General features: G+C 38.2%; 1 protein-coding gene across 1 annotated transcript in view; it reads right to left on the bottom strand.

The window, feature by feature from the left end:
• The window catches only part of klhl29 (kelch-like family member 29), a 232,166-nt gene that overhangs the window by 15,918 nt on the left and 193,074 nt on the right, over nucleotides 1-23,174 (bottom strand). The window contains exons 8-11 of the mRNA XM_088938566.1: nucleotides 22,331-22,590; nucleotides 16,432-16,630; nucleotides 6,890-7,072; nucleotides 5,078-5,258 (exon numbers count right to left, since the gene is read on the bottom strand). Of these exons, the coding sequence (XP_088794692.1) occupies nucleotides 5,078-5,258; nucleotides 6,890-7,072; nucleotides 16,432-16,630; nucleotides 22,331-22,590 (823 nt within the window). The remainder of the gene's footprint in view (nucleotides 1-5,077; nucleotides 5,259-6,889; nucleotides 7,073-16,431; nucleotides 16,631-22,330; nucleotides 22,591-23,174) is intronic.

Here is a 23,174-nt window from a genome sequence, read left to right as displayed (position 1 = left end):
ACTTTGATAATTTAGAAAATTACCAAATAAATTAATTTTGAAATTGGTATGTATGGTCCACTTGAACTACATTTAGTGTAAATCAAATCTGGCCCAGCACAGCAAAGGAGTGTGACACTCTGACAATGAGCATTTATTCAAAGCTCACATAAGAATTTATCAACACAAAGAGCAACCGTAATGGCTACATAGACATACAGTTTTCACTGTATTGGGCACACTGCACTACTTGGACATAATTGATTGCATACACCCTGGACACATAACAGCTCTATTTATATTGTGATTTGTCTGAGTTTATCTTATTCAATTTCTATTGTTACTATTATTATGTAACCTTATTTTGTAACTTTAATTTTGTGATTTTTACCCCTCCCCCCAGTTAATTCGGAGAAATGACATTTCATTGCCAGCAATTACAGCTGCACGCTGTATTGTTGTGCATTTGATAAATAAACTTTGATTGATTGACTAAACAATATCTCCCCCCAGAAGAAAGGAATAATAGATATGAAAACTCCACATTCTCCACGGCATAAAATGTTAAAATTAATATTGAGCCATCATGGTGCAGCTTAAACAAAGGTATTAGTTACATGCCTACACTATCTGCCAAGTGGAGACTCAACACTTCATTTTAATGCATTAGAATTCAGTGTACTCCTGCTCATCAGTGGAGCCTGTGCAGGGCACCAGGTATTCCTTTCAGTAACTGAATAGGCTCTTGCTCGGAGATCGATTCCTTCCAGGACGCTTTCTGCACTAACATTTCTTCTACTATGCATGTCAGTAAAGGGAGAATATAGAGTATTTGACAAAGTGGAATAGTGTCATCTTTTAGCAAGTATCAGTGCATTTACATAAAACATTATCAAGAGGCATAGGCACGCTTCCCAGTATTTTTGTGATGAAAACTTCTGTGTAGGGAAAATATAAACTGAGCTTTGGAGATGTTTCAGAGGTGTACAATTTCTCAAAACCACCAGCAGAGTCTTTCTCTGGAATGTTAATTAGAAATGCAGCTTGGACAAACAGACTCTGGGGCTATAAGTTCACACTCGGTGGCCTTGTTCTACCTACTGAAAGCTGCAAGGATATTAGCAACACTATTTCTGTATAGTACAGGTAATACCTCATCTAGAATATTATGCGTTATTGGAGTTGATAGAGACATACTGTATTATAGACAAAAAATACAGTATATTGCTGTTATGGAACTGGTTCAAAAATGAAAAGCCATTAATATTGCCAGGATTAAAGGAATGTCTTAAAATGACAGACTAAAAGATCTGATCATTTTAGTTTTGAACAAAGAAGACTTTGAAATCCTGTGAATTTCTAGGAATGACTTCTTTACACAAAGAGATTTGGGTGTCTGGAACATGCCATTTAGCCATGTTGTTGAAGCTGATACCCTAGCTTCCTTCACACTACTAACAACCAAAGTAAGGCCCATTTTCTTACAATCTTTGTGTTAAGTTTGATGTTATTAGCAAACAGAAAGAGATGGTCACATTTCTGAGTTTCCAATGAAGTGCTCCCAGTGATCCTACTACAAGATGTTTTAATTACATCTTCCATTTAATGGCCAAGAACCTAGAACTGTAGCAGTAATAAACGTTGTAATCAGTGCCATACATTGAATGTATGTGCTAATAGCAGCAATTATGTTTTTTAAATATGCCAATTCTATTTGACTGTATCCCCACATTACCTCGAGTGTCTTTCTATCCCAGCTCACACTGACGATACTTAGGAGAATGAGATGCACATACTGTACTCTTTCTGACCAGTTCACCAATTCAGCCAGGCCAACATCTCATCATGTCTTTAGATGTGCTACAAGCTCTGCAGCAACATACAAGAGGCTCAATGCTGACTGGAGGAGAGGCACATCTCTCACTGGTGTCACTGTGAGTCTGCATGCACTCAGAAGGATATAGGGTTCGCCTTTTCACTGGGACCAAGTGAAACTGCTGGGACTTGTGCAGCTGAACCGTACACCCTGCAGCACTGTGCCTACTGTGCAGAGCTTGGGGAATCACTGTGGCACTGGGCTAGTGACATGACTCTTACTTGACCTGACATCTGGATCATACAGCTTAAAATTATACTCCTGACAGAGCCACTTCAGAACCCCCCTCCCCATTATTCTTCAGAGGCTCAATGCATTTCTTTGTGCATTATAATAACAAATTCAGATGTTCCTAAAGATGTTCCATTATGATGTATCTGAAATGCTAAATTTGCATACCACTTTTAAAATGTAATTTAATGAACATTATTGCTGCATTTGCATGAATAGATGCTGCTAGGGTTCTAACTTTATAGGTCAGAACAAAAAGAAATTCTCTCCCAGTTGTCTGTAGCTTCTGAAACAATCCTCATGATGTCATGCCATGCCTGTAGGCACCTGGGAAATTGCTGAGCCAACTAATCCTAGCCCTACCATTGGGGTGTTGGAAATTGGGCACTACTGCTTGGGGAATCTTGGGTCCAGTCAGGCAGTGACTTGACCCCGTCTCAAACTCGAGGATTTTGGATCACAGAGCTAAACTGGCATTTAAAAATGAGTGCCTTTCCCAGATGAGCCACTTGCGAGCAAAGGCAGGAGACAATTTTGACTCTACTGGATATACTGTACAGTTATACAGTGGGCTCCAAAGTAGAGTAGAAACTAATGAGCCACAGTTTGACTAAAAGAGCAAACTCAAAGGGGAGAAAAATTAAATAACCAATTTAAGGGACCATAATTATAAAAAAGGGAGTTGTAAAAAACAAAGCATTTGGAAAGTATCTGAAAAGTGACATTTCAATTAAAATAATTTTTCCCTAAAGATCTAACAAAGAAGTATTCTGTACTAACATCAAGAAGACATTAAGAATGAACTATGAAGATTCTTTAACCTTCAAAACACTGGTGATGGGAATGTGCAAACAGAAAACTACTATGTGCCAGATGGTACAGGAAAAAACACTCTGACTGTGGGACTTTGTGCTGTGCCTAGATGAAAACAACTGCACAGAGAAAACATTCTGAAAACCGGAGTCAAAGCAAACCCACAGATTCAGATCTGGTCAGAAAAGGATGGCCAGACAAACGTACACATCTATGGGGCTACTGGTATAATATTTACTACTACTGATATTTAGTTGTTGTTTTTCCAGTTCCTTATTTTGTTTGTTGATAAACACACTAAAAACTTTCCTGTACGAGGGAGCTCTATGGCACAGCCACAAAAATGCTTACATTCTGTTGAGATAAATTTCATCCTGGAAAAACACTGCTTCACTTTAAAATCACATGTGATGTGTGAAATAATTTAACTCAGCGATACAGTACACTGCATTGAGTAATGCTTTCCTTCTTCAGAAGCAAACTGCATTCAGCATCCTACCTGTATGTTGGCCACAGAGGGTCTGGTACTAATTGTTAAGAGGGAGCAGGATGTTGAGAGCAGTAGTGCCTAGTACTGTATGTACAAACAGAACTTATTTTAGCCCCAAGCATGCAGGATATGAACAGACTCAAGCACAAACCCAGTACAAAGGGAAAAGATGTATCTACGCTGTTGTGTGGAGTGAAGGCGTTTTTTATTTCCTGTCTTGAATCAGAGAGTGATTGACGGTATTGGTGAGATATACAATGCTTGTTTACTGAAGGATTCCAGCGTTACTCACAGTCAAGGCTGCTGAGATGGCCGACAGCCTCAGCCTTTTGTTTTTCCCATTCCTAATTTGTCGTCCACTATCCATCTTCCTTTCAGTTTCATGCTTCCAACCATGAAATCGCCTACATTCAAAATTATGTTTTCCATCAGTTTCTTTCTTAAGGCTGATCTTGTGTGTCTTCGAGTTTCCAGGGAGTTTCTAATTTACAGACTGAAGGGGCTTCCTCCAGGCAGCTTCAGAAGGCTGTGCCTCCTACATTTGCTACGGAGATGTAGATACTAAGGAGTATTTTGTTTTAGAAAAATAAAGCAGCCGCATAGGCCTTTCTCCAAATTCAATTTCACATTTAAAACTCTTTGTGGTCCAAATTCCAATCAGTTGTGCTTCTATTAGGGAGGCAAACAGAGTAAAAACAATGGTGTTTCCTTTGGAAGTCATTACTGTGTTTCCATCCTCATTAGTTTGCCCCTAGGCACTAAAATCCATGTGCGTCTGGGCATTTCAGGCTGCATGCTTTGATTCACCAAGGTTATTTTAGCCTTGGCTTTGCTGGTTTCCTTCTTGATAGCATAGCTGTTCAGCAGAACCAATTTGCTGGAAGTCCCCCAGAGGCAGAGTCTTTGGTCCCTTGTTATTTTGAGCACGAGACCTGTACCTAGCCTGCAAGTTAGTTCTTGCCCAACAGCCTCTCTGTCACACTTAACACACCAGTGGGATTCGCTTACACTCCTGATCTAAAGATTGGAAATTTGTAATTGAAAGCAAATGCAGTTCGGTGTTTCTCGTAATATGGTAAAACCCTTACCCTGACATTGCAATGCCACTCAAGAAAGCTTCAGTAGTTTATTTAAGCATCACTATTGAATTATAATGAGCCTGCTAATATTGTAAAAACAGGTAGAACCATCATTCTAAATAGCTGACACTTTCAATTTAATTTTGAATTTACATCATCCATAAATAATTGTTTTAAAGTACATAATATTCATTGTGGTAACACTAATCTTGTGCATTATTTTATTAGAACATACTACAAAATAAAGATTTGGAAATTCATTTATTATAGGGAACATTTTATATAGTACTGAATACAATATATTTTGTTCATGCACTTTTGAAGAGTAGATATTTTAATTTTTTATAAATGCATTTGTAACAAAGCCCACATTACAAACTTGCATAGATCCCTATTAAAGGTTTAAATGAATGCCACTAATAGACAATAATGAATAACTATTATTTGCTTAGTATAATCTCTTACTAGCCTTTAAAAAGCTCTAACTGACATTTAATGATTTGTATAAGCCTGGTGTCCTTTCATATGCCCGGTACCGACAGAACTCTTCATCACACAGAGCTGCTCTAGATAAACAGCAGGAAAATAAGAAAATGTGTAATGATATACCTTTCAACGTGGTCCAGATTCCCAGCTACACCTAGCCCTCCGATAGTATACAATTTCCCATCATACACCAGGCTATTGTGTCGACACCGAGGAACGGTCATTCGAGAAACGAGGTTCCAGTTATCGAGAAGGGACATATAGCACCAGACATCTGATAGCATCACTCCAGATTCCATACCACCTGAGAGGAGAGACAGAGCAGAGGAATAGGAATTGAAGAATATATACATACAGTACTGTACCCTTGAGATTTATATATACTCCTCATGAAAGGGGAACAAAAAACATCATATACTGTAGCACAACTAGCAGAATAAATAATGAGACATTATCTCATAATTACAGTGTAATACACTGAATCACTGCAATCATCACAGCATTGCACAGAGCGATAAGAGTTGAATGATCAGCACACAAAACACATATTCTGGACTGGCCATCTCAATCTCCAGATCAGAACAGATCAGAGTTGGAACTCAAGAAGGAAAACTCACAAATGTAAATCAAAGAGTCTGAAGGATGCAGAGCAGTTCTGTCAGGAGGAAAGTTTAAAACTACCCATCATAAATGGCCTTATTTGCAATCACAGCCAGAGAAGGATTAACAAAATACTAACGACAGGTCTGTGAATAATTGGGAAGCTCATGCTTTCTGGACACAAATGATTGCACATAAGATGACATAATGACATATTTTGAATTTTTGAGTAGGATGTTATCTAATTTATTAACATTCCTGTTACATGTTTTTTGTTCCCATTTTGTCGAGGGGCAAAAATAAATCTCGAGGGCACTATGTTTAAAAAAACAACCATGTTGAATTCTTCACGTTTGTTTTCACTTTACAGAAAGCATTCATTGGCATTCCCTAAAAAACAAAACCCTCTGTCTGTCAAGCACAAAAAAGCATGCTGTGATTACAGGAAAAACGTCTAGAGAGAAAAAACAAAATAAATGAAAATGTCAGGGTTAATTGGTGTTTCAAGAAACCAAATCAAAGTGTTGGGGAAAAACTAAACAAGCGATTATTTTAAAGAGGTCATTTAAAGATTTTTGACATGCTTAGGAAAAAAATGATTGGAAAGAATTCAATTCAGATGGCAAGAAACATCATGCTTAATAAAGGTTGTGAAAACAGACTGCTTTCTCCTCTTTCTCATTTTTGTATTTAACATTATCTTTTACAACTGTTGAACATTCCTAAACAGAAAACCTTGAATTTGCAATTATATTTAAATTGCACTGGTTAATTATTTCATTTGTGTGGTATGAAAAAAAAATTATGTTGGTAAAGTTACCGTTCATGCCGTCTTTAATTAATTGAGGCAAGAATTTATTTAAAAACAAAAATGTTGTTCCTGTTGTACCAGCTTTAAAACAAAGGGAGAAATAAAACCTCTAACAGAAGGAAAAATGGCACAATTTCTTTTACTAGAGGTAGTTTTAATTGCATTGTAAAACACCACTTGAAAGAATAATTCTTAAAAGATTACATGGAAATCCATATAAATCACAAAAATATGTGGCATAAGTCTGATCTCCTCTAATTTAAAGCAGAAAACATTTTAAACAAACATTTAACAGGTCCAGTGAAAAATCCCTCTCGGGAGCATATGCTATACATTAAATAAGAACCATAAACCCCGAGTGGCTAAACCGACAAAGGCTCAGGTCTGAGGTGATGGCCGAGTTCTGTATTCCAGAAATCAAGAGTTCAAGCATGGGTCATGTGACCAGGAGTTTGTCTGTGGCAGTGCACAACTGGCCAAGCGTTGCCAGAGGCAGGGCTATCCCACAGAAAACTTTCACGTACCTGAAAGATAGATGTTGTCACCGGCCGAAATGACACTGAAGAACTCTCGATCGTAGAAAGGAAGACTAGCCAAGGGATACCACTTGTTATTCTGGGGATTGAAACACGTGACAGCCGTCAGGGCTCGCTGGTTCATGCCGATTACCTGCCGACCCCCAACCAGGACAATCACCTCTGCCACACCTGAAAGACAGAAAGGGAGAGAGAGCGCTCACCACCTGAAACATCAGAATTCCTATCCACACCATACCAAGAACCAGTCCTCTTATGTAAATGGGAAAATAGCTAACGGATAAACACAATTCTTCAATTTGAAGAAAAAAATAGTACTGTTATTCCCAAACGTTTTTGCTTGTCCACCAAACAATTAGAAATATGAACTCAGGCAGAAAAAAGAATATTTGACTTCACTTTTTTTTCAAGAATTTCAATTTGAAAAGCGAGTTTGCTTCAATGACCATAACTGTTCAATATTTGGGTCAATGCTGGAAGAGGCTATATGAAGCTTCTGATCCAATCTTTTTGAATGTGCTCTCTTCAATTTCCACACCAGACGTGAGACCTTTTCACTGCATCCTGGTGGGCCATGGTCCTCTGTTTAGGAAGCATTGCCCTAAAGCAGTAATTATACTTGTCTTCTTATTTGTTGCATAAACTAATAGATTTAAACCTCCATTCTAAAGTAATAGGTACATTACCTTTTACACTTGCGTTTTCAATATCTTTTAAGACCAAATTAAGGAACAGCATGTAAACAGAACAGTCTGAAACCTATATAATTTAAAAACATTTTAAGCTTGTTCCAGCCCCTGACTCATAATTGGAGTTCACATCTTATCAGTTGCTCTTAGCAACAGCACAGATGGTAGCTGTACATTTTTAAATGGAACATAAAGTCATCTTTTTGTTGCTAGAATTTCTTTAAAAATACTCCTGTGAGATGTAACCACCATACTAAAAAAAATCTAATTAAATTAACAACAATGTAATAGTTGATTGCCTTCCCATGTTACACTTTTTGGATGATATGACAGACTAATTAATGACAAAAACTTTTTGCTCAGATTCAGAAACAACACTGCCGCAAAAAAACGTTAAAGAATACAGACTACAGGACATAGCTCACTTTTTAAACTTTTTCTTTCAGCATAGTTAGGGTTAGGCAGTAAAAAGGTTCTGCTAGAACCTTTCTTTCTGTCAGAAGCATTTCTAGCAGAAATGTAGTAATGTAAGGTACAACAGCTTTTCAACAAACAAGTGTAAAAACCAGAGAAAACTTCATGAAACAAAAAATCACCTCAGAAATGACAAACAATAATGCAGGCCAAGTGTTTTTGTTTTCTCCAAATGTTTTGTGGTATTCGGACAGGATTTGATTGACTTGAAGTGATTTTATGTTGTGTCGAAAGCAGATCAGTTCTAACCTTATTATGATGTAGCAGCAGCCTTTAAAATTGCATTACTGATTTCAGAATTTCCAAACAAAATGTTACAGGAGACATTGAAGCAAATATCACAGATAATATAGACCTGTGGACCCGCTGCTGTCTGAGGATTTGCAACAATTACGGAACAGCAGATGACCAGTATTTAAAAAAAAATCCTTTTCATCTGAAAAGAATAAAATTAGAAGAACCATCAATGTTCCTTTGGAACGGAGATAAAGCCAACGTCTCAATGGCCTTTGGGAAGAATTTTCTGTTGGGACCTGTCAAGGCTTAAAACAGACAAAGTGTTGTTCTGCTTCTTTAATGGAATTTAAAAAAAAATGATGCCACTGAGAATTACATCTCCTAACAGATAATGGAACGAAAATCCCTAAATGCCAAGTTGTATGTAATGCCTTAAATTTTGTTAGCTTTTATGTTCACACAAGAGACGCAATCACACACTTAATTATAAAGCAACTGAAGTGAATTAACATGACGTCTCTGCAAATTGATTTTACTCTTTTCTTTTCTCACAAGGCAAGGTATTGTTTTTGTATGCATTTGGCTAAATGCGAAGGTACTCTATAGTGGAAATAGTAAGACAGAATTTAAGTCAACTACATAAACGTTTAAGAAACCTTAATCTACATTTATAAACATTGGCATAAAGGTATCATAAAGAATACCATGATCAAAGCAAAATCAGTATATCATTAATATAATTTTACCAGTATAAAATGTAAATAAAATAATCCCTTTTCATTATGATACTAAGGTAAATTCTGTAGTGTAGTTTGTGACAAGAATCTTTGCTTTTTGGCAAAAATTACTTATTGTATTTCACCCTGCTGTGCCTCAATCCTCAGCGCATTACCAGTCTCTTACCATGATATACATCAATAGCACTTCATAATCAGAAGCATTATATTTAACTTACAATGCATCTCACGACACCGGCCTGAAGTCATATGTTTCACCCAGCAGAGGTGACGTGGGACAGCAAAGCCTCCGTTTTTAGGATTTATTACAGAAAACCAGCAATGGCAGATTTCCTCAGAAACCTGCTCAGATCAGGGATTTTATATGCCAAGATACTCAGGACGGGCTGTCATTCATGGGCTTTAGATGAAGGCAGGAAAATTTTCGCTTCTTTCAAAGCCTGTCTATAAGAAGGAACCCAGAGCTGCAGGAAGCTGCACCTTTAACTGTCGGTAGCCCAGGCCTGCTGTGTTGACAGCCAAGTAGCATATCCTTACATCTCTCCTCTACCATTTGACACCATTGTGGCTTTATTTTGTTGCGTGAACCGTTACTGCTCTCTACAGCCATTACCCTCACTTATCCCTGCAGAACTGTGCTAGCATCACCCTGGAACGAAAGAGCACCCCCGCACAGGTAACTGCATGTTCCCAGTGAAAAGCAGCAGGTTGTGTTGATGTAACCCAAGCTAGCGCAGCACTTGAGCTCCATTTAAATCCCCACCCCCCTTTCCCTGTCCCCCGTCCTCTGCCATCATAAGCATGACAAGGATCAGGAAATCTGTCTCTTATTCCTATCAGACGTTCAGCTCCCCTGCTGGGAATCCGACTCGTTCTGTTGCTCTGCACAATGAGACACAAGGAATTAGTGCTCCAAGGCACAGTGCCAGCTCAGCTCTGTCACTCTCCGTTTCTGTGGCCTTGCCACAAAGACTTGCCCAGATCTATGTGTAAATTAGGCACGGAGACACTTTTACAAGGGCTGAAAGAACCATTTGCCACCATTTTCAACCAGGTCACACAATCTTTTTATCTTTTTATGCCCTCAGAAGAGGGCATAAGTCTTTTTTTTCCCCCCAGTTACCTAAGGTGGAGGACAACTCACTCTCTCTCATATACTTTTTTCATGATTCTTACGTTCACTTCCATACTGTATATACCATTTACTTTCCTTGCTCTTCTTCTTATTCATTTTCCTTCTTTAGTAAGATGATTAGTATGAACAGCATTCCGATATTAACTGTAAAATGAAAATTAAAGCAAAAGGGAAATATATTGTAAAATATATATATTACTAATTGAAGGACAGGAGGTGAAGGAAAACTGTATCGACAAGAAAAAGAAAATAAAAAAATATGCGTTATTAATGACTTTCAATTCCAATTGGATATTCTTCTAATGGGCCCCCTACATGCTTATATTCAATATTATTTAAGTGTAGATTTTACAATATCTTTTTAAATTTGATCTGTGATACAGCCTTATTTTTAGCAGTAACACAAAGGGTCATGGGTATATTTTTCTGCTGAATTGGTACTCTAACCTTTGATAAATCCCCAAGGATAGGAGTAAGTGGAATTGAAATATTTAAGAATCTGAGCGTTTCCCCCACTGTGGAGATCCAGAAAGACTGTATGAGCTGAAAGTCCCTCAATAACTGCTGGAGTGATCCTTTATGTATATTACACCTTGCTCACATTACTGTGCTCTGCCACTTCATCTTTTCCAATTTTTTGTGCCAGACTATCTCAGTCTGTATCTTCTGACCCCACGGCCAGATCTTCTATTAAATGAGACGCACAACTGTCAAAATACCTGTCTGACTTTGCATTGAGCAAATTGTAAAAAATCTGAGCCTTCACTTGTATATTAGCCTGCAATAATTTGTTGCACAGGTTGTAAAAAAAACTGAAAACAGAGTTTTCATTTCATATTTCATATACACATGAGAAAACAGAAGGTATCTCACAGGGGTGCTGTGAATGTCTCTTATGTCTGGCAGTGAGCTGGACACAGATGTCTAAGACACAGATTTTGAGTGGATAGATAAAAGGGTGGGTGGAAGATGACAAGCAGGAAAGGAACTGTTCCAGTACAAAGTGGCTGACAAAAACTACTGCTAACGCATTTAAAATACCTTCTTATCAGTTCTGTATGTGTAGAAGCTTTTTTCCCCCTTAAACCTTTATTTAAGGTTAAGGGAAACACACCCGTTTGCCCATGCAACGCTTTCCAAGAATATACAGTAGAACATGAACATTTAAAACTACCCAATACTGGACCTTTTATTAAGATGAAATCTTTGTAATGGTATATTCTCATATTTTACTCCTGAGCTGTCTGTCCTGAACTGTTTTAGGTAAGGAAGCATAAACAATGTTAAATTAGCCATTTATTTATTTTTCTAGGTATGTCTGGTAGACTAAAGCATATCATTTTTTCTTTTTCAGGTAAGGCTGATGAAGAGTGCCTTTCACTATGCAATGATAGAAAGTCTTGCACACCAGTCATTGTTAGGAAGTGGTAAAGGTTCTACAGTCTGAAAGGGAAAGTTTCAAATGGAAATCCCAGGTGTGATTCTGCTGTTGGATCATTGAGCATGGCAACTCACTCAGATTATTGCTGTAAAATGTCCTGATGCACAGATGTGTGCGAATGTTAAATCGCCTTTAACACTTGCACACACCAAAAGCACCAACAAAATATATTAATCCCACGCAAGATATTGCTCTTATATGTTTGGTGTTTTTTAATTGTTAATTAAGTCTGCAAAAGGCTTTAGAAATCCAAGTCCTTTGTTCTGATCTTTTCAGTACACACACTGAATAGAATCCTAAAATGTGTCAAAGTGTAAGGAGAGGAATACTTGTGAAGTTAAGGAGCAAAAGTCTCTTATACTGTATATTACTTATGCAGTGAGAATAGACACTGGCACAGTGAGTTGAAAGCATGAAATTCCATCAACGAAATCTGATGAAGCTTGATGCGCTTCATTACACCTCGCAGAATTTATTTAATAATAATAAAAAATGAGATGAAAAGGAAATAATAGGATATTTCAAGGAATCTGATGGCAGAATGTGTAATGCAAAGGGAAATCAGCTGTCATTATGTCGTGGTTCAACAGCAAATCAAGGTGATGTAACAGGACACGTTACACAACTGACTTAACGCTATCCAGATATCAGCAATACTTTGCATGAATGAAGCATACGTCCACTCTTATAGCCCCAGGAATACTGCAAGTTTAAGGTGAACATTTTACATACTGCAAGCTCCCTCTCCCTTAATTATATTGCATCCGTTTAAAAATTGACTGTTCCTTGGTTCCCTACATCTCTGACATAATATCTATGAATGGTATTATTGATTGCCGCTCAATAATCTTGGGCCAATATAAAATCAAAACTTCAAGCTTTTTGCCAGTAGGAAATTCCATAAGAAGTGCACGGTAAAGGATATTTGCAAGAGGTTTTTCACAACAAAGTTGCCAGGAAGCAGTAGGTTTGGTAAGTTGGTTGAAGATGTCATGTAATCTGGAGCCTTCTGTGCAAAATGGTACAACCCATTGCCAGCAATCAATTTTTAGGTTCATAGCATAAGAAACACATTCTTAATAAACATCTATCGCAGAGGAGATAGATGTTTCAGAGGAGTCATTGCTGCTAATGAGTCAGCGGTATAAAAGCATCGTGGGCACACTGCCCGGCCTTTTAATTTAACAAGCATCTTTAAAGTGTTGTGTTCTACAAATTAAGAGCACTGGACACCTACCACTTCATTACTCTGCCCTGTCAAGACTGGCTTTGTGGCTCTCTCCAACATTAGGAATCTGGTATTGATTGCAAAACATGGGCACTATTTGAGTGGGCACTTCTGCAGACTTTTCCTTTTAATTGTAACAGTTTAACTGTTTATCTTACTGAAGCAATTTATTTTTCCTCCTAAGAAGGAAAGCACTCTCCAACTATTTTGTGCAAAAGTGCAACATGCTACTAAAATTTCAATTATTTCCCAAACAGCTTTATTGCCTGTGTGTGCACACTAGCAGACTTCAGACTGTATCAGGAAGAGGCTTGCCATATTTTCAAGCTTCAGTTTTATCAGTAATTTAAAGGTGCAGTACAAATTGCATTAACATGATGTTAACAAGCATGCTGGTATAATTACATTTAAAGATTAGCAAAATACATCCGGTGCAATTATTGCAAAGGGAAAAAATCCCAACTGCCACACTGCACCAGTAGTGACAATAATAATTAACTTCAACAAGTGGGAGATATGATTTATAGGAAACAATTCCCTCAGGAGACAATAAATACAGAAGAGGCGAAAATATAAACCAACTGTAATAGTCTATAAGAGTTTATATAACAATATTTTCTATTGTTATAAGGAAACAGACAAGCGGAGGTCTAGTTTCTGGCATTTACTAGCATTTTTGCTTTCATGCTAAAATTCAGCACCCCATCAGTCAGGCCTAGGGGTTTTAAGATCTACATTTTAACAGTGCTTTTCTGAAGAAGTATCAATCTACCACTCTCCTGTTTGTAGCAGAGCTGCACGATCTGTAACAGCTCTTCTCCTTGCTCTACGTCACGATCTAGAGGACTGGTTCCCAACCTGGATCCTAAAGAATCACTCTCTCTGCTGGTTTTCATTCCAGCTGAGCACTAAATCTTCGGTGCTAATTAATGACTTAGCTGTTCTACTTGCTTGTTTAGACCTTTAGCTAACTAGTTCGTTCACTATGTTTTGAGTGTCAAAATATATCCTACGTCACAGACACTGTTTAAATACAAGTAACTTCAGCACTTAGAACTTTATGCAGCCTCTTTCCAACTTGCCTGCTGTTACATCTGACTAAACAGCTCTTAGCTGAACAAGTGATGATGAACAGACACAGGGAGATGACACTGCATCAGACACTCCCACAATCAGCATATTTTTCTTTCTGCAGAGGTCCAAGCGGTTACATTTCAGGAACAAACCTGAAAGAGGGCAGTTCTGAAATTCAGAAATTGGTACAGGGTTGATAACGATTACAAATCCCATTTGACCTTTTAGGAACTGAAAGCAAGTATGCCCCAAATAGAAACCTGTAATTGGAATTACCGAACTAGAAAACAAAAGCAAAATATGGAACTAATTTCACTCATTTCGGCTGAGAGCAATCTTCCTTATTTCTGACTTTCCCAAAATGTTATACATCACATACAGCAAGGATAATGTGCATTTATTACATGTAAGCATTCAGTGCATGCTTATGGAGTGAGACGGAGGCATACTGTACATTGTCAATGATTTGCAGCTTGTAGCAATGCTTTAACCTGTGACTCTGACCCAGCTTGGCCAAAGCGTTTAAAAGACCGCTGTTCAACATTATTTAGGTCATGTCTTTTGGAAGGCTGTAGCTTCCTGCCTCCTCTGCCATCAGGAATAACGTGTATACAGAACACCTCCAGGTCCTATATATTTCAAGCCTTGAACTTGCCTCGGGGGTTTCTGAGATTGAGGGCACTCAGCGGGAGCAGTTTTCACGGCTGACATTCCTCACGTTGGACTCTTGAGAGGCTGATCCACACAGCTGTCTCGGCTCACTAGGTTAGATAGTCTTCCTACGTTTTTGATTATTAGTGATAAAACCTTAATGTCTCTCCACCCGCTGTAATGTTTTCTTAACACATATATAATCTTGTTGTTCAGGAAGATCAAAGCACTCGTGCTATTTTCTCCATTAGAGGATCCATGTTCTCGCAGATGTGATAAAAAAAAGAATGCAATTTGTACAGGCAGCAGGTACACATGGAAGCAGCACCAAACTTCCAGTTGTAAATGGACATGCTGCCTTTGAATTAAAAAAAAATACTGCAAAAACACAGTCCTACCCACATTTACCTTTCATGAACAGCTTTTAAATCCACAGCAAATTTTTACTTCTCACTGTGCATTTGAACATCACAATGAAGCTGAGAATAAGCCAGATGGCGGACCAGCTCAGCCTTACATATTCAAAACAACCAAACTTCAAAGCAAAGGAGCTTATTTCATGTTTGTGGAATTACCTTTTCCAGGTATTTTGGTCCTAAATCAAAAAGCTTTCACAAAAAGAGATAAAATATTTCATTCCATTAAAAGGTTCACAAAAAACTCCAGATTCTCTTATGAACAAGCACTGCATTTATGCAGCACTAAAGACCTGTAGGCAACTCATATAACTATTGTTGGTTTCAAACCTTACCTGAAAAATACTTGAGTCTAATAACTGATTAAATCTGTTTAAGTCAATATTTACACAACTGCTCTTTTGTAAATCAAATCTATAGAAAGTGAAATATATATACCTACTGATGAAGACAAGTGAAGGCATGTGTAAAATCTGATACCTTTACTCCTCTCAAGAAGTGGTTGGATGAGATGTTTGAAACAATTAGCAACAAGAAACCACTAGATAGGCCAAAGGCTTCCTCTTGTTTGTAACCTTCCTCATGATCTTATGTCCTCAATTGTAAAAAAAAATTAGCTAACACCTTTATCCAAAGGGACTTACAGTACATTTGCACCCATTTATACAGATGTGTATACTGGAGTTATCTGGGTAAAGTACTTTTCTTAAGGGTACAACAGCAGTGTCTCACCTGGAACTTGAACCCACAACCTTCCAGTTATGAGTCTAGAACCCCGACCACTGTTCCACACTGCTGCTCAGAACAAGACATTTCTTGTTAAGCACACAGTAAATTTTTATGACTAACACTTAAAAACATTTTTTTTGAGGAAAGGATTCAGAATTGGCAAGCAAGCAGGAAAATCTGAACTGTAAAATATAAACTACCCTTTAGTACACTGTGCTGGCTTCCAGTAGCTGCCTGAGATTCAGTCACACGAAGGTGGCATGATGGTGCAGCGGTTAGCACTGCTGGGGGCCTGGGTTCAATTCCTGGGGTAACATCTGTGTGGAGTTTGTATGTTCTGCCTGTGATCATACTGTATGTTCTGCCTGTGGGTTTCTTCCCACAGTCTAGTGTGAGTGAGTTTATGTTTGTGTGTGCCCTCCGATGGACTGGGGTCTTGTCCAGGGTGTATCTTGCATTGTGCCCATTGCTTGCCAGGAAAGGTTGCGGGCCACCATGACCCTGAATTAGATAAAGCGGTTAGAATACGAACGGATGGATGAAAGTATCAAAAGAGTGGGGAAGCCTTCTTAGAACTATATACAGTAGCAGAACCTCTAATATTCCTAACTCAAAACTGGAAGCAAACCCCATTGATACACACTTATGTGAGGCACTTTGGCCGTCTGGGTTCCTGGACCCTGACTGAAAGTTCAGTACTGTAAAAAGCTGGTACCTACCTGCTGAGAGTCTTGGCCGAGTTCTCGGTGTTTGCATCTCCTGACGAGCATGGGGCAACATGTGATAGCGCTTTGCCTCATTGACTAAGTCCCGGCAGGCCTCTGAAGACTTTATCAGCTCCTCATTGTCCACAACGTTCAGCAGGTAGCTCGGGTGGATGAAGGGCAACCGTACCACCGCCAGCAACTCGGACACGTGCTGGGAAGGAATACCGGCAGCAGAGAGACAGAGATGTTACTTACTCCCCAGACATCTTGACCAAGCGCCCCATTTATTACCATGTTTTACAAAGGATAGTAAGGACAGGGCTTATCGTATCAATAAGTATGCCATTTAAGAATTATACTTTTCGGTTGGCTCTAGAGAAATTACATGAATTTTCCTGTAATATTTTGTTTCACCAAAAAGATCAGTTTCACCTCAGTGGGAAAACGAAAAGTGTCACAAAAATGGATAGGACATTTTTCCCAAACAATGGATTTTTATTAACGATGTGAATATGTAAAATGTAAAATGTTTTTTTTTATTGTATTCTATGTGGTATATATTTTTGATAATTTTAGTCATTACATGCAAAAAATCTTATAGTACATTTGTACTGTACAGATCCCTGAACAAATCAGAATTCATTTTGACAGCTCAGCTTTCTTTGAAGCACCAATGAAGTGACAGGAATTTCAGTAGCTCTAAAATGGACTCTAACCAGTGTGTTAATGCTGTTAAACTCAAACAGCAAACTTTTAAGTTCAATTAGATGGTAACTTCAAATGTTTACAAAGCCAAAAAGAAGTTTACTGCCCAATTTGGATGTAACTCTGAGACAGCACTGGAGAGGTGTTTAGGAAATACGTTCATTGATCTATGGGGAAAAAGGTTGCCATGGCAATCAACTCCATCAGTGGGGCACAGTATGTTCTGTTAGTCTCTTTGGGCCTCCGTCCACATCAAAGGTTTCTTGTAAACATGAAGCAACTGACTAACAGGTGATGTGACAGATACTTTTTTCTCCTCTTAAGCCACGTTTCTATTCAAAGTGCTTCATTAGATGGGCAGATACATAAAATATGTTCACTGGAAAGTGAATTAGTTCTGTGATGTCACAGTAACGTTCAGGGGCCTAGATAGGTCATCCTGGCAACGTCTCCACACATGGCGAGCAGCCTAAATGATCTTAGTGTTTGGTCACTTTTCTGAAAAGAAGCCAAATTTAGGGGGCGTACAGCAAATAAGATTTCATATTGAAATTTAAATGTTATTGCAAAACACACTCCAATCCCACTCCAATCAATACTAAGGATGGCACTGTTGTGGACTGTGTTTTATGTAATGAGTGGAATCAAGATGTAAATATTTTTAATCCACCCCAGCTTTGCACTGAACAACCCTAGAAAGTATCTGACATAACATACGTTAAGTTAAACCTATATGAGCATAAAACCTGTAAAAAAGTATAACTAATGCATATGAACAAACTTTGTGGTGGGGAAAACAAAAATGGCCAAAGTGGAACTCCATTTAGGACAGGTTGCAAAGATTTTTTTTCAGGATTGAAAAAAAGTGCCCAAGCGCATTCAGAAACAAACCCTCAGATGTCACCAAAATGCATAATTCTCAGCAAATTCAACATTTGGCATAGACACCACTGTTTTTTAGACACTGCTTCACATAGCAGAAGTGCTACTTTGTGAAACTGTACAGCTCCTGCACTCCACTCCTTTTCCTTTTAGAGAAAAGGCTTCTCCTTCAAGATCGCTGACTACAGCTCCAAAAGTCACTAGGTGAACAGGTATGTGTATAAGGTGTGTATCATGTACAGTATGTGTGAATGTGAGGTCTTTATGGTGTGTACAGTATGCGTATCTATGAGACTTGTGTGTATGTGTGTGAATGCAATGTTTGTGTACGGTGTGTATGTCTCAATTCAATGTGAGTGTGTGGTATTTATGTACAGTATGCGAATGCAATGTGTGTGTATGGTTTGTGAGTATTGAAGAGAAGGGTCAAATTCAGGGCACAAGCTAAGATATGTTTATCCTGACTGTTTCGTCTTTCAGGTGTACAGACTTCATAGGTATTTCTTATACAACAGAGAAAATACATAAATATTGCATGTGTTGCACTAGCAGAGAGCAGCTCATTTCCTGACACTTGAAGGTTCAGGTCTTCACCTCAGTTAACAGGCCACTACCACACAGGTTAACAAATGCTCAATGCTACATAGGCAGGAACTGATAGTCTAGTCTTTAATACACAAGCGCAGTCATATTCAGCCAGTATCTGAGCTCCCATGTGATCGCTCGGAGATATCTTGGGATTATGACCCAGAATATTTTGAGGATGAAAGGAAAAATAAAGATGTGCATTGTAAATTGCATTTTGATCTTAAGATTTATATTTAATTTACACTAAAATCTAAAAATTCCAATTTACTTGTGGTTTATGGTTTATAGATTATATGCTAAATTCTGAAACACAAAGTGTCAAACATTTAGTGACCTCTGATGACTCAAACCGTGAGACAGAAGACAAAACGAGTCCCCCAACAGCAATGTCTTTTTAAACCCCACTTTCTGAATATTATTAAACTCATTATCACTAAAATAAATTCCAGTGTTATTTTCCATAACCATGCATTTTTGTCCTTCCTGAAAGGAATTAATGCTGACATCAATGACATCTTTATTAGTGATTTTACGAAAGCAGCGGCAAAACACATTTAATTTAAAATTATCAGTAAACACTGAATGACATTATCGGGTATAAGTAGAATTTTGATGTTGTTCTTAGTATATGAAAAGGTAATAAACATAAAAAAGGTTTTTAAGATGATCCCTGCAGACAAGGTAACCCACTCACACACACACAAATGATTTTATTTTTCCCTCTTGGAGTTTACAGGGGAGGGAAAGACTGTCACTTAGGGAATACCAATTCATCTAGTTTGAGTGATCTGGAATGTATTTGTGCAATGTCTAGACAAAGACAGAACATATTCGTTAAGTGCAGTATCTTCCACTGTGTCACCAGAGATCAAACTCTGATACTTGGAAAGCACAGTGCTTTTCTTCTGCTTTTGTGGTGGCTCATTCTTGCTGGGTGGTGCAAAACAATTTCTGCTGCAATACCTTTATACTGTGATTTCATTTATTAATATTTACTTCATCTTCAAAATGAAGAATGAGCTACTATAATACACTGCATTACTACTGTACCTCTCAAATCAGCCTTAGCTGTCAAACATGTCCTGCATTTAGGTGAGCACAGGGTACTTGTATGTAGGCGAAAATAAATAAAAAGCAACACAGCTTGTCACTTAAAAATAGTATAAAACAAAAATCTATAAAAATTTACTATTATTAAGCAAACTAGCCATGAAGAATTAAACTACACATATGTCGAATGTAAATTCAAACCAAATACACAAGACTTCACAAAGTCCTTAACCTAACTGCCTGCAACAACACTGAGACCTAATCCTACCTCATTCTTGGGAGTGTTCATCTGTGGCATAAAAATCACAGATGATTTGTAAATTTCAATGGAAGATCAATAGAGCTAAAAAAACATTTGTGACAGTTGTCATTTTCTTTTTTATAAAATGGTCCAGAAATTGACATTCCTGTATGAGACCAAACCATTTTTAAACACGGTCAAATAGTGATTAACAGCTGCCTTAGAGAGTCTTTTGAGCAGGAATGGCAGAAATATTACCAACTATGAAGATTCACTGGTTGCTCGCCAACACAATCAATGGGTATTGATATCTAAGACAATGGGTTAAAGTGGAGAAGCAAAAGCACAGAAGGACAGCTATCAGATATCAATTGTTCACAATCTCTGAAATGAATGTGAAAGTCGCTTCATTAAGCTTGTTATTACTGATCGCTCACTTCCACTCATCCAAAGCAATTACTTCAGAAGTGTGTCTGTGGCCAGCCAAATCTGGAATGCTTCCTACCTGCAAAGAGCCTGGTTTCAAAATCATCTTTCAAAAATGAAAAAAAAAGACTTGCAATGCATGGATTTGTATACTTAATGTATTGTGAGGAACTCTGCAAACATAGATTTAGTAAAATAAGATAAATGAGAAATGAAAAGATGTGCCTCAAACTGATACAACTGCCAAGAAACCGTCTCAAAACAAAATTACGAGGACACCACGAACCCGAGAGGCATAAAAAGGGTCTGGACCCAGAGTTTTACATCAATGTCATGATGCATTTGTGATCTTACTCCCTGAAACGCAAGGCAAGCCAACAAGACTACCAAGAGCTCATTTTCACAGACTTCAGATTGATTTCCTTTCAGTGTGTTTCTCAATGGAGTCCGTACTGGACCAAATAAGCATAAGGTCACTACATCAATCTCCATTTCTTCCTTTTCCCCCTGTCTTAACTGATTTCACAGCCAGGTTTCCCATGCCTTTTAACAAAGAGGTCAATTAACAGAGATGATCTCAGATACACCTGTACTGTTTACAGTTCAGCGAATAGAAAATCAAACACAGTGTAATATGGAATTTGAACTGCATACACTACTTAATGTGTAAAATTGTACTGTTTAAAAATGTTCAAAAGAGTTTTACAAGAGACAAAGCAACTCTTAAACATTAAACTAAAATCAAATACTGTTTTATTAAAAAGCTACAGTAGCTCAACAGAATCATTTCCACCTCTTAATAGCTGCTGAAACATCGAAGTAACCACATTCTGAAACTGAAACAATCCCCACTGCAGTGATTTTTCTGTACTTCTTGTAGAGAAATGTTTATTAAATTGAACATTCCTTTAGTTTCTGCAAACCTCTCAAAACCAGTAAATAAAATCCTTATTATCGGTTAATCCATCATTCTTGTGACTCATTCCTGATATTTGCTTTGTCATGGATTTTCTGCAAGAAAATGCCTCTTATGCCACAGAAGCCTTTCTAATCCATCTAAAAATGCATTTCTTCGGCATTTTGTGATTTTCTTCAGAAAATGCATTTCTTCAGCAGGAAATCAGCATTACTTGTGTTTATAAAGTATCAGTACGAATATTAGATTTTGTTTCAGTAGTGTTACCTCACGCAGAACCTGTGTCTCCCTGTAAAGATTCTCCATGGTTTTTGCAGTAACAACGTTTATAAATTTTAAACTTCAGCTACATACACAGCATTGATTTCAGAGACCCCTTTCTCTGAGCTTACTCCTGCTAAAGTAGCTTTTTCTTCTGGGACAGGCTGCCTTTTTCCAAAAGATGTTTGTTAGACATTTTACAAAAGGTCTAAAAATGAATTTATTCGCTACCCACTCATACAGTAACTGAACAGGTGTGATTTAGTTAATTTCACTGAACACATTTTGGCAAGTGCTTTTAATCACAAAGCTGTTCAGTTACACTAAGGTGTGTGTCTAACAATGTGGCATTAGCAGCATCACGTTTTAATGTTGCTTCTGAGATCTATGTTTGTATGTTCATTTTTATAAACAGAAAGAAATGTGTGTCTTGCCTAAAACAACACTGACACACGATCCTGCAGGGACCAAATCTCCAATGGCTGATTAAGCGTTAAGCAAGCAAAACCCACAGCTCTACAGATCAATACATTTTTCTTTCCCCAAAGTACCATTACGTGGCAGCCCGAAGACGATTTGAACTAATAACCTCCTGACTGGATGACTCAGCCAGACACATTGCACACAGATTTTAAAAAGCCGAGTCACTTGGGTGCTCAATCAATATTTAAAGAAAAACATCTGTCACGCCAGTGCACTTAGGATATCATCCAAGCTCCTGACCACGTGACTCACTGGCACTCAGTGTAGCAGGGCCATTTACTAGATGGGCTGCTCAGTTGATCCTGTTGTTTACCTGAAACACCCTCACACTGTAAAGTGCAGCCATGCCATTTCCTCACCTGCACTCTGTTAGCTAGATCTTTCTTTATCCACTTGATTGCTGTTTCATAAACCAGCTCCTCTGCTTTGGTGTTGAGGCTGTCGTTGGACAAGTAGCTGACGAAGTCCTCTTTGGAGATGTTGAGGATCTCCTCCTGGCCGGCCACCTCGGGGAAGTTCTGCAGGGCGAAGGCCTTTGCCATGTTGTGGAGTTCAGTGCACTGCATGGCCTCGGCCATGGCCAGCACTCCCAAGCAGTTACTGGCCGTCAGCTGCTTTTCTGAATTAAGGAGAAAGAGGGCAATGGATCACTACACAGTCCTGCACATACTGCACTGTACAGGTGCTGAGGATGCATCAGCTTCGAACAGGGAGAAAGACCGTTGGAATGTCTGATGCCTCCAGGAATGAAGAATCAAAGAACAGGGGTGAAGTAACTCAAATGCCAAATGATAACTAGCTGTGCAGAAAGCAGACACATGAAAGTAACCTCTTTTAACAGAACAATCAGGAGAACAGTTCCAGGCCTTTAACTCAGAAGGATTCATTATTTTCAGGCCATGCAAGATCAGTAATGACATTATTTGTGATCATTCTTACTTGATTTCTGAAGGCACTCCAGTTACTGTACATTCCTGTTATGTCACTTTCTATCCAAACATACAACTTCTTGCCTTAATAAAAGGTGTCCACTTGTTTATTTGTGATTTATTTTTCCTAAATCAAAAGAAATATATTTTAAAGACTCTGTGAAGTGTGATGAAAGACTGCTCTCATTTGAGTTAATTCTGCACAGAAAAAACGGGCATATTTTATGGCCCTGCAGACAGCTGACCAGACAGGATAATTAAACACTTTGGATTA

This window comes from Atractosteus spatula, chromosome 2 (genome assembly GCF_055471065.1).
Source record: "Atractosteus spatula isolate fAtrSpa1 chromosome 2, fAtrSpa1.hap1, whole genome shotgun sequence".
In the NCBI taxonomy this organism is placed as follows: Eukaryota; Metazoa; Chordata; class Actinopteri; order Semionotiformes; family Lepisosteidae; genus Atractosteus; species Atractosteus spatula.
Note: the sequence above shows the minus strand (reverse complement) of the source record. Positions and strands in the feature narration are given on the sequence as shown.